This window comes from Drosophila albomicans, chromosome 3 (genome assembly GCF_009650485.2).
Source record: "Drosophila albomicans strain 15112-1751.03 chromosome 3, ASM965048v2, whole genome shotgun sequence".
NCBI lineage: Eukaryota > Metazoa > Arthropoda > Insecta > Diptera > Drosophilidae > Drosophila > Drosophila albomicans.
The window spans coordinates 2,939,976-2,952,940 of NC_047629.2; the positions used below are offsets into that span (position 1 = coordinate 2,939,976).

Sequence of the window (12,965 nt, forward strand, 5' to 3'; positions counted from 1 at the left end):
GTGCGCGACTCTGCTGCAAATGTCCAAAATTGCTGCGAAATGTCTTTAAAAGGCAGCAAGTAAAAACAAAAACAAGAACAAAACAATCACACGCACTCAATTAAATGCGCATTAAAAAAGCATTTGTTCCTCACTTTTGCCCCTTATGGGGAATTTTCGACTGTGTCGCGTGGCAAAAGAGTGTGGAGGGTACTTTGGGAATTGGGAATCAGCAACTCTCATAGGTCAGCCATTGCAGCCAATATTCTTTCTATTGTTGTCATACGCATTGTTGTTGCCACCGTTGTTACTTATATTGTTGTTGTTGTTGTTGGTGCACAGCGCGTGAGCAATTAAATCAAACGGCAGCAGACGCCACGCTACATTGAGCAGGAAAACAAAGAACAATTATGTTTTAATAGGATATCATCGGGTATAACATGCTGTCCCCACCTTTTATTCACAAATTACAAAACTTATTCATTTAAATTTAAAAAAACAATAAATAAATAAATAATAAATATAAAATATATTAAATGCAGTTCAGTTTATTAAATAATTATAAATCTAAGTTTAAATTAATTAAAATTTCTGCGAATAGCATTAGAAATAAAAAGAAAATAAAAATAAATTAAATTAATCAATATTCATTTATATCAATATTTAAATTAGTTGAAGATGGAATTTAATGTTTATTTATTATTTGTTATTATTATTGTTTATTTTGTTAGATTTAGGTTGTATAGAGTATCTCCGTAGTCCACCTTTGCATTCCATTTCTCATTGGTTTAATTAACGCAACATACGCATGAAAGTATTTGATGGGGATTGTCAGTGGCTGGTTGGCCAAGAGGAAGGGAAGGGAGAGGAAGGGAGAGAGGAAGCAGCAGGGAGAGGAGAGGCAAAGGAGCTAGAGAGAGCTGGCTGGGCTAACTGGTAAAGGGCAACAGCACAGCTCATTAGACACGCACCGAAATGATGATTGTCGCTCTTTTATAGTAGAACCTGCTGTTTGCTGCTTGCTACTAGCTGCTGTCTGCTGTCTGCTGACCAGTGTGACCAGTCAGCCATGAAGAAGCGCTCTTTGATTTGTGGATGATGGTGAATTGTGGCGCCTGTTTTGCGTGTCCTGAGTATTATCCTTAGCGTATGTGAGGGGGTCAGCAGAGCAGACCAACTCTAGCTACTGATTCCATAATGCTCTTTTGTTTTAGCCTGTCAGCTACTTGGGGGAATTCGCGGACTCGGCTATCTGCGCTCTTTCTGCTTCACTGATTTATGGTCTATATTTATTTATACACATTTTTATTTTCGGTTTCATTTTATTTTTATATGATTTCTAGCCCCAGCAGCAGCAGCGTCACATTGTGTTTCGTGTCTGGCTTCACTCAACAATAAATAAATATACAGAGAGTGGAGAGGGGGAACTACGTTTTCGATAAGCCTCATTTAGTTTTCATTCACTTGCTCCTCTCTCTCTCTCTCTCTCTCTCTCTCTCTCTGCGTATGCCTGCTTCATTCAAGCGTATGCATTTCGATATACTTAATTCTGACGTATATTATGTGTATTGCTTTTTATATAGGGGAAGAGAGCCCATAAGCAAACCCTAATTCCACTTGGGACTGCGACCATTTGATAACCATTTTGGTTTTTGTTTAGCTTCATGCTTAAATTTTAATATCCACAACGCAACAGCGATGAGAGCATTTGTACACACATGGACTATAATCTCTTTTGGGCTTCTTTTTTATTTAAATTATTCACTGCTTAATTTGAATGGGGCAAATTAAACAATTCATATTTGATGTTCTGTTAGTGTTCACAATATAAATATTTACTCGAGGAATTTAATAAATTGGTTTAAATACATTTATTCCGCATCAAATAGAGTAAACAAAGAAATTCACAGAAATATCAATTACCTCAAATTAAATAAGTGATATCGTTTATAGTTGAACAATTATCGTGAACTATTTCCTATTATCGTTCGGCTTCTGAATTGCACGCCACTCATTCACTTGTTTGACAAGTTACCAGCCAACAGCAGCAAACAAACAATTTGCCCGTCACTTTCAAGTGGAAACTAGCCCAAGACCATAACAAAAGACTGGCTGCAATTATTTGGCCCAAAATACTCTAAAACTATATTACTGCGGCAACAAAAAATTGCAATACATAAATTGTAGCACAGAAAAGCAAAATCTGGCAATTTTAACAAACTTAAATGACATTTGGCAAAGCCACTTAAAACATATTTCAGCGCATTTTAAATGCGTGTTGCGTCAAATTAAGGCATTGCAAATAAAAAGCAACATAAAACAACTAATACAACAGAAATTCACGAAAAGCAATTTTTGAGCAGTTTGTGGAAAACTCGTTTTCACCATTGAGTTCAATGCCTCTGAGCAAAACTGCTGCAAAATTCAATTTCCAAGTTAACTAACGTCCAAGTTAACTAACTAAGCAACTAGCCAAAGCAGCCAACCGACAAACCAAGAAACCAACAAAACCAACAACCAACAAAACCAATCGACTAACCGACCAACCGGGCAACGAGCCAAACATATTTTCATTTTCCATAGATTTTTCACTTTCACTATTTGCGCTGCTCTCTCGCTTGTAATTATTGCACTCGAAATGTTTGTTATGGTTAATTATCTTTATGGCTTTTAGCCGCAAGGTGCCGAGTGAAAAGTGTTTGGCTGCAAATTGTTGGCCATTTGCAGCTGGCAATAGCCAAAAGTGAGTTAGGCTTATTAGCAATTATGCACAGAGGAAAGTACACATAAATATATAACCAACCTATTATTATTAATACATTGCCATAAACCATTTCATATGTGTTAAGCCACCAATTAGTCGCTCCAAAATTTCTAAAACGAGCTCATTTCATGGACCCCTGACCACGCCCTGATGTGTCAAGTATTTACTACAACTCTTGTGGCTTTTTAAGGGTCTGGTAAAGATCAGCTAATAATAATAAAAATAAAACTACAACGGGAGGTTGAAGTCGACTAAAAGTTTCACCTATATAATAAGACAAGGCTGGCCAAATAATAATAGTATTAATAGTATTATTACAGTTAAATAATAACTTAAATAATATCTCGTTCACCACTAACGACTCAACTTTACATTAAATAACTATTGATTCTAGTATCAACTTTTTAATGCCAACCGATATCTTGTGTATCAACTAGTCTCCACCGCTGCTACATAAATAAATATAAAAAAATACCAAACTTATTGGCAATGCTTTATTAAAATATATAAATGTAATATCAATAAATGTACGCCAAACATTTTCGGCAATTTCTCACGTATCAAAACAAAACAGCTTAAATAAAATGTTGACAACACACACGAAACAGCCACAGATCGAACTCTTTGTACAATGGGCAACAAATTAAGGGCGTCATTCAATTTGATAATTTTATTTTGAGTTAAATTTAAAATTGACTTCAATAAATAAAAAACACAGGGCCAAAGGCCAGGTTTAGTTTGGGATCGGGTTAAGAGTCCGTGCCGCGCGTACACTGCAAGAAAATTCAATCAAATGGCGCCCCCAACGACAGGTCAACACTCGACGGTGACAGTCGACGTCGACGTTGTTGGTTGGAGTGGAAATGGGTCCGCACAAGTGGTGAGGAGAGGGGAGAGTCAAGTTCTATGTGTGAGTGGGTGAATGAATGGAATTGAATATAAGTGTGCCTGCCACATAATTGCATTTATTTACATTTGCGACACAAATTGAGGTGACAGTTGCAACTGACAAGTGGCAACCGGAGCGAGCGAACCTGCGGCAGCTTGTTAAAATAGTTGATGTCGACTTTAAAGCCAAAGCTGCAAATATAACGAGAAATCCACAGTGGAAAGAAAGAATTATTATATAATATTATATTTTTATTCAGTCACGAAATATATATTTAAAAGTAAAAAAGAGACACTCCTACCCCATTTGAATTAAAGCAAAACAGTGCGGTAATAATTTTTAAATATACCACAAAAATACTAAAAAATATTCAAAATGCTATAAAATTGAATTAAATGAAAATGGAAATAGAAAGTGCGGTAATTTAAAATATACCAAATTATATATACCACAAATATACCAAATGCTATCAAATTAATTAAAGTGAACAAATACTATATTTGGTATATTGATATAGTACATTCAAAATATACCACAGACTCCAAAAAAGTCATTTTAAACATTTTAAATTTACAAATTTATTTTACTTCCAGATCAAGTTCTTGAAGACAAAGGAAGGCACCGCCATGGTACAAATGGGCGATTCGGTGGCCGTTGAGCGTTGCGTGCAACATTTGAATAACATTCCCGTTGGCACTGGCGGCAAAATACAGATTGCATTCTCAAAGCAGAACTTCCTGTCGGAGGTGATCAATCCATTCTTGCTGCCGGATCACACCCCCAGCTTCAAGGAGTACACTGGCTCCAAAAACAATCGTTTCCTATCACCGGCCCAGGCCAGCAAGAATCGCATCCAACCACCGAGCAAAGTAAGTGCTAAACTATGGTAAAAAAAATATGTATATTAGAAATGATTAATTCAATCTCTTTGTTAGATCTTGCACTTCTTCAACACACCGCCCGGTCTCACCGAAGACCAGCTCATTGGCATATTCAACATCAAGGAGGTGCCAGCCACATCGGTGCGTCTGTTCCCATTGAAGACGGAGCGTTCGTCGTCGGGTCTGATCGAATTCCCCAACATCTCGCAGGCTGTGCTCGCCATCATGAAGTGCAACCATCTGCCTATTGAGGGTAAAGGTGAGATAGTGTTGTGTTTAAGTGTTATTCCAAAGTTTGGCCTCTCAAGAAATTTGTTTACATATGGCCAGTTCCAATATTGAGAATCAAATGAAAAAGTTACACAAAATTTTCGCAAAAAAAAAATTGAAAAAAAAAACCTTTCCCAAACAAAATATCATCATCATACACCCCAAAAAAGTAGGCAACATTCATTCTGTTTCGGCCCAAAAGTTTCAGGGGGCCATTTTGCATGGCCTTTTGACTTTTGCTGTGCCCGCACACCACCACCACCAAAAAAAGTATACACCTCTTCTCCCTCCACTTTATAATATCATCACACTCGCAACATGCCTACACCACATCCACTCAACCACTCCACCACCCGCGCACTTTCATTCCCTATTCCACATTTCCATCCCCTCTCCCATCCCATCTTCCTCAAGCCGCGCGCAAAACTTTTAACTTTTCATGTTCTTTTACTGGTTTTTCAGAGGCTAGGGAAAAGTTTTTAGTAGTAAGTCGCATCGCTGTCGTGTTGAAAATTTTAATTTGGTAATTAAGATAAACAATTTCGGTTGCCAGTTATTTTATAGGACTCTTATTATTCTCGCACGCCCCCGCCATATAAAACATTTACTCAACGTCGTCGTCGTCGTTATGGTCGGCCTCTATTACTGCTCTCGCTCCTCCTCGATTCCAGTTGCAGCTGCGACTCTTGGCGTTGGATTTTTCGAAATCATCTTTCTTCGCTCTTGTGACGACCCATAAAACTTTGTCCATAAATATTTGAGGCCTCCTTCCACTCGTTTCTTCATTTTGCCCTTTCCTTGGGCCCGCATTACGATTATTACTTTCATATTTGCATTTTGTGTTGCCATTTTATTTACCTTGTCAACATGACAATTATTTCATCCACAACAACATCATCATCATCGTTGTTGTTGTTGTCGTCGTTTTGTTTGCAGCAATCTCTCTCGTAAAATAATCAGTATTTGATTTACAAATGATTTTAGCTTGGCAAATAAATTGTCGTTGTCATTGTCAAAGTTCTTAGCGATTCAGGTTTCGATCATCAAATTCATTCAGTACTCACTCCTTCGCTGCAAATTAAAATTAAAATCGCTGTATTAATTTCAAATAACAAAATTTAGGTATTAAAAATACGCGTTCTTTCATTATAAACATTAATAACTAGTTGAAGTATCAGTCATGGTAATTTGAAGTACTTGGGGCAAGTAGATTTAAGTAAAGCAAATAAATTGTCATTGCTAAAGTTCTTAGTTCTTAGTTTTATTCATAAAGTATTTCTGATTATTTAAATGATCTAAGGGATATGTAAAATATAAATGGGGATTTCAATTATATTCTATACAAATATTGATTGCATTCGATTTGATTTGGCAAATGACTATTCAGTCTTTCATACAGTTCCTTTGCTAGTTATTTATTCCAAACTTTCATTAATTCTTTTCGCAATACTTGCCCCAAATAATGCGGACAAAAATAATTTGCATGCATTGGCCTGGCATTGGCATACTGTGCCACTTGTTGTTTGCAGCTTTGCTGCGCGTGTCCCTGCCTTTGTTTACACCTTGCGTAAAAATCTTTTATGCAAATAGCCAACGAAGCACACCGAAGAAAATGCGAGGCAAATGCATGTAGAATGCATGTATTTTGTCAATATTTTGGTGGGTGTTTGCATATTTGTTGATACTGCTGTTGCTGCTGCTGATGCTGTTGCTGTTGCATCGAGTGCCGCTCGAGTGCATAGTAAATAGTAATTAAAAGTGTAAGGAATGCAAATACACTCGAAATACACAGCATAAACACACTCACGTCGCGCACACACATACATACATAACCCGCAGAAGCATGCAAATAGCAAATGCTAAATGCAAACAGATGCCATTGCATACTTTCAGGCTGTGAAATTATGCATCTAGCAAATATTTATGACTATGTGGGTATAACTGCGTGTGTTGCTGGATTTATGAAGCCTTCCTCATGCGTGTGTGTGTGTGCTCTCTGATGGTTGGCAATTTTTACGTTTGAATGATTTTGATTGCATTGGCCTGCGGAACGTGACCGAGCCAAGTATTTTTATGACGGTAGCGCCGCAATTTAATTGGCACATAAAACTTGGTTAGGCGGTTTACCTACCTAGTGCCTCACTCAGTCATAGGAATGAGCCAGAAGGATATTGAGCTTAATGATTTTAATTGCACGTGGCAAATAAATTGAGCCTTCTATATAGGTTTGGTTAAGGCTTTCGGTTAGGCCATAAACGGAATGCATCAAAGTGGAAGTTAGCGTTTTTTCCGACCATTTTCCATCCATTTATCTCCCAATATCATCCCAATCACCGTTCCACCTCCACCTTTCCCTTCTCCGTCCACCAATGAAAACTCTGCGAAAAGCAAAATAACTTAATTCAGATATACAACACTTATACACATTACTACAACAATACTATATGAATAAAACATGTTTTTTGTAGCAACAAAGGAACCCATTTATTCTATAACTATGCATTTTCTCTCTCTCCTCTCCCACCTTTCCCCCACCACCCGCACGAACATTTGCAGGCACCAAATTCCCATTCATCATGAAGTTGTGCTTCTCATCGTCGAAGAGCATGAACGGCGCCTGGAATAATGCGGCCAATGAGGGCATGATCGAGAAGGAGAATGACGGCGATATCAAGGTGGAGATTTACAATTGAGATTTGATTACCATTGTGTAAGCAACAACAACAACAACCAGCCCAGATTGCAACACACAATACATAAGAAAACAAACAACTATAACAACAAGAGCATGAATGCAGCAACTTTGAAGATGGAGGAGTAAACAAAAAAAGGAGGCGAAATAGCATTGGATGGGAAGAGAAACGAAGAAGCAGAGGAGAATGAGGACACATCGGCAACAATAATAAATTTAGTAATTGTAGCGCAAAAACAATTGCGAAATTGAATGATGATTGGAATACATATTGATAATATTGATATATGATCAGAGGGCAGTCTGCACTCTGCAAGAAGAAAAACCAACACTGGGGATTACAAATTAATGATAAATTGCAAATATATAACACATACACATACACACACACACTTATACATTAAAAACTACAACTTAAAGCTAATATTTAAAATCTTAAAACAATTCGCAAACGCATGTAACTTTTCTACGCGCCATTTACTTTAAAATCGAATCACAATTTAACATTATAATTAACACACAACAACAAAATGGCGTCGTTCGAAAGCTACACACAGACAGACACTGACACAAAAACACACACACACACTTACACACATGCACTTTACATGCGTTTGCGTTACGTCAACATCATCAACAAACAACAACAACAAGAACAATTGTTATAAACTTGTGGAAGATTAGAAAAAAAAATTAGGTTAAATAATGGTTTAGTTGCATCTAAAAACACCAAAATTTTTTCTTATTTTTTGTAAAGTTTTTCGTGTGTGTTTTTCACTTAATGAAAATTAAATACAAACAAACAAGAGATACAACAAACAACAATTAACAAAAACAAATTGTAAACAATGTAATATGAAATTAATATAATACTAATAAATATAAAATTTAAACACACACACACATCGCAAATGCAAATGCAAAATTTTACAAAACACATTTTAGTTAATTATGTCAAAAAATATATATTTTAATATAGCAACCAAATGCAACACCTAAACTTTCTTTGGACAATATTTCGAACAAGTATTCATGTGTGAGGCAGAAAATAAAAAAAAAAAACATTAAAATATTTATTGAAATGTGAAAAAGAAAAAGATGCGAGACAAAACGTGTAAAATTAAACCAAAAATTTAGCAATTTTAAATCAAATTTATTAATTTTAGTTATGCAAATTTCAGAGAGAAAAAACTTGCACAAGCCAATGTTTTTACTTTTATGTTTACTTTTGATTTTCTAAAAGAGTAAATATTAACAAAACAAAACAAAACGACGAAAAAGACAAAAGAACATTAACATACTTTTTGTGCTTAATTTACAAAAGTTTCAAAAGGCATAAATTTATATGTATGAGCTGTAATGTATTTAAATTAAATTAATATTAATTATAATTTTACACTAAATGTAAAAAGCAACAACACTAAAACAACAAACAAAAACAAAAAAGAAATGAAGAAAAACAAACAATTAAAACAATTATTGCAAAAGCATATTAAATATAAAACTTAATTTTTAAGTGCAGCAAAGAACTTGAGACAGGCATACATAAAAAAGAAAAAGAAAATATAAAAAATATTTTTGAGGCGTTTTAAGGTAAACAGAAGAGACAGAGCCAAACATTTCAGAACTAAAAGTATACTTGGCGCGACGCATTAAATAAAAAAAAAAACAGAAGGGAAAATAAAATTATAAATAATTTAAAAAGAAAAACAATATCAGCAATAAAAGCAACAGTAACAACCATATCAAAGGCGTATGTTAGATTAAATATAACAGCAAATAAAACGAAATGAAAATAAAATAAAATAAAACTAATAACAATACAAAATTATATAACAATTTCATTTGACTTTAGTTTAAGCAATCTGCAGTTAAGTTATACCCACAAAAATTTTTAGTTTTTATTTTTAGTTCTATGTGACAGTCTGTAAATTAAGCAGGGCGAAGTTCTATATAGAGTACATATATCATATATAATATAGCACCTTTGTTCTAAATGCAAATCAACGAATACTATATGATGTACTATATAGAGCCGTAAAACGAATTTTTCACGCAAATCGCTTTTCTCATCATTATCATTAACTTTTCTTTCGTCATCATACTATGTGCAATTATTGCTTTAAACTACAACAAAAAAAAAACATCAAGAGAAAGCACTTCATTTATTTATTTGTAGCAATCTTTTTGATCATTTTATTCGTTCGTTTGTTCATCCCCTTAATTATTGATTTTTGCCTTATGTCTTAGTTTTTATGTAAATTGTTGTAAATCGTATAAATTGTAAAATATTTTTCTATAATTAAGTATAATTGTACTTAATTTAATGATTTATTGAGAAAAGGAAAGGAAAAACAAACGGAAAATCTCGATTATAACTAAATCATACAATTTATTTTCTTAAGAACTTAAAGCAACAACGATCTTAAAGCTCCTAATTAGTGCATAAACAAATAATTAAAATAATAAATCAAATATATACATATAATACAATTCAACATGGTAGCTACAACATGGTATATAAAATCAGAAGAGAGAGAGAGAGATCATAAACAAAATATTGATTTTATAATATTATCTATAGGAAAACAACATTTTACAGCATTGTATAATTTTAATTTATATTCTTTATGCATAAAACAAAGTATATATAATAATAGTTATATATAAATATATATAGACGGACGTGTTCGAAATTCTATCATCATTTCTGCACGGGAATGAAAGTTGATTTCAGAATATGCCTGAATATATATGTAATTTGTTTTATTTAATATTTAAATTTTGTTGTTATTTTTTTCTTGTGTGTCCAAAGTTTGTAATATGCGCGCTCATTTTTTTGATATAAATATATATGTACGATACATGTAAATTAATTTAGCACTTTGTTTTTGTTTTTGTTTCATTCTTCAATCTTCATCAACAGATCATCAGAAACATGGAAATAGTTTTTATATGGTTTACAGGAATTGAAACGTGACAAATAATTTGCTAAATGATACTAAATATACTACTTTAATAAATGACACATCCAAAGAACGCACAGCCCTTTCCCCATTTATATTTTTTACTTTCTTCTTTTGAAATAAAATAAATAATAAATCAATTAACAAAAAACTATAAAACTATACCAAAAACGATATGCCAAATTGTTAAAGCGAAAATCCTGAATTTTTAACATATCGAAATTTATAAGGCGGTTTAAGTTAAACGATTTTACAATTTAGGCATAACAAGTGTATTTAAATAATAAATACATTCCCTGAAGAATACTTTCAACAAACTGCTACGAAAAACGAAAAGAGAAAAAGAACATAATCCATTTGTTGAAAACAAACAATATATATGATCAAAGATTAATGATATAAACGCCCAAGCAGCAAGTATTGTATCCAAATGATTAGTGTTAAGCGATAATAAGTTATGATTAGTGTGCTTAAATCGATAATTCCAAAGATAATGAAAATATTAGCAAAATTATTTTCATTTTATTTTCTAACTAGTCAAAAACAAGTTAAACTTTACTTTATACGCATTGGAAATCAAATACAGATCTGTTCCGAAATCCTCTATACATAATGTATTATCATATTTTTTGGGTTCCCAAAAGAAGTATTCAGCGGAATTGAATTCGGAACAGGTCGATGAACTAGTCAAATTTTGTTAAGGTTGTCAGCAAATTGAATTTGTTAAGCAAATAAGCGCACCCAATTTAAGTTCTCTATTTTTTTTATTTTTCGTATATTTTTTTTTGGTTAACTTTTGCAAATGCCGCGTAGTTTTCAACTCTAAAAAAAAATGCGCATGGGGCACAAGGTAGGTGCTGTTTATGAATACGATAAAACTCGAAATGAATTTTCACCATTTTAATACCAACAAATACCCGTTGTGTTGAGGCGTTCTTTGAGCGATATTCAAAACGGTTTTTACTTAGTTCTTGTAATTCGCATTATTCACACTAATGATTACACAACAACAACAACAACTTTATTAAGAACAAAAACAAAAAATGGACCAGTTTATTCAGCATTGAATTAACAACCACCAAGAATCAAAAACAAAAAGAAATTATATACATTATATAAATTGATGAAACCGTCCAATTATGAAAAAAAAATCAGCAACAACAACAACAACAAGAAACAACACCAGACACCAGACAAAACACGAGTTGAAAACTGCTTTCCCAAAAACCTAATCTTACGATCGCCCCTGTTGCTGCAAACATTTCGCATTAAGCCTAAAAGCATGCTACGTTTTTAGTGACACTAGGGCGATTTGAATATTTCCATGCCATGCTGCTTACACGAGTTACAACTACAAAGCTACAAACAATCAGGCCAAATCCGAGCTCCACATCACATCAACATGTGTTGTTGAAACACAAAGCAGAAAAGTCTCTGTGCTTTTGTGGGAACTTGGAAATGCTCTGAATGGAATACATTTTATTTGTGAAAAACAAAAACATTTTTAGTTGCAAAACAATTTTTTGTTTTGATTTTTGTATTTTCCAGCAAATGAAAAGAAAACAACACTAAACAAAATAACAAAAAAAAAAAAACAAAAACCAACAACTTTGTACACCGAAACGAATTCATAATAATCTATGATGAAATGCATATTTGAGAGCAATCCAAAAATGATGAAATGAGAAAACACGTAGCGTAAAAAGCGAAAAACTACATATGAGAAAAAAATGCATAAAAGATACTACAACTATATTCTTATAGGCTTATAGTTTATACTATACTTACATACACACATACAAGTACTTATATATACATAAAAATACATTTAACGAAATATTTACATATAACTATACTACTTACATAGATATACTTATAAATATTACAACAGAGGGCATAATCACGCATAGCAAAGTAAAAAATACTAACATAAACACACACTCACACACACACATACACTCTCACAAGACATATGATATGTGTATATATCTTAAATATATATAGTTTTTAAACATGATGAAGTAGCGCGTGTCAATTTTAAATTCAAAAGCGAAATGAATTTAAAGCGAATCTGAAATCGCTTTGAGAAAACATTACCAACAAAATACTTTACATAATTACACCACAAATTACACAAACTACACCAAAGACAACAGACAGACATATGACACAAGACACAGACACCGACACAGACACACAGACAAAGGACGAAGGAAAAGGATGTCAGGCCAACAGGCAGGAAAGTTTTAATACTAAATAAAGGACAACTGCATAGTGTAGTCGTAATTACTGGTGATAATTTTGAAAAAATCTTAAAACAATATTATTAAACAAAAAAAAACGAAAACAAAAACCAAAAATAAAAATGAAAAAATATCTAAAAAATGAAAAAAATGCAAAAAAAAAAAATATAATCGAACATAAACTGACACAACGTACTGTTATTCGATGCGTACGCGTATTATTAGCAGCTATGGATTTTTCCCCAACATCCTCAATCCCCTCTCCCCCCAGCCCTCAAATA

At 33.4% G+C, this 12,965-nt stretch overlaps 1 protein-coding gene across 21 annotated transcripts in view; it reads left to right on the plus strand.

Moving 5' to 3' along the window:
- LOC117568316 (heterogeneous nuclear ribonucleoprotein L) overlaps window positions 1-9,149 on the plus strand; it is a 131,016-nt gene extending 121,867 nt beyond the window's left edge. For 19 of the 21 annotated variants that reach the window (XM_034248872.2, XM_034248875.2, XM_052005955.1 and 16 more), the window contains 3 exons: window positions 4,226-4,501; window positions 4,568-4,772; window positions 7,340-9,149. In XM_034248872.2, coding sequence (XP_034104763.1) covers window positions 4,226-4,501; window positions 4,568-4,772; window positions 7,340-7,476 — 618 coding nt within the window. In that variant the 3' untranslated portion in view covers window positions 7,477-9,149. The remainder of the gene's footprint in view (window positions 1-4,225; window positions 4,502-4,567; window positions 4,773-7,339) is intronic. The other 2 variants (XM_034248878.2, XM_034248885.2) reach the window with 1 other exon arrangement.
- Window positions 9,150-12,965: the final 3,816 nt, after the last annotated feature.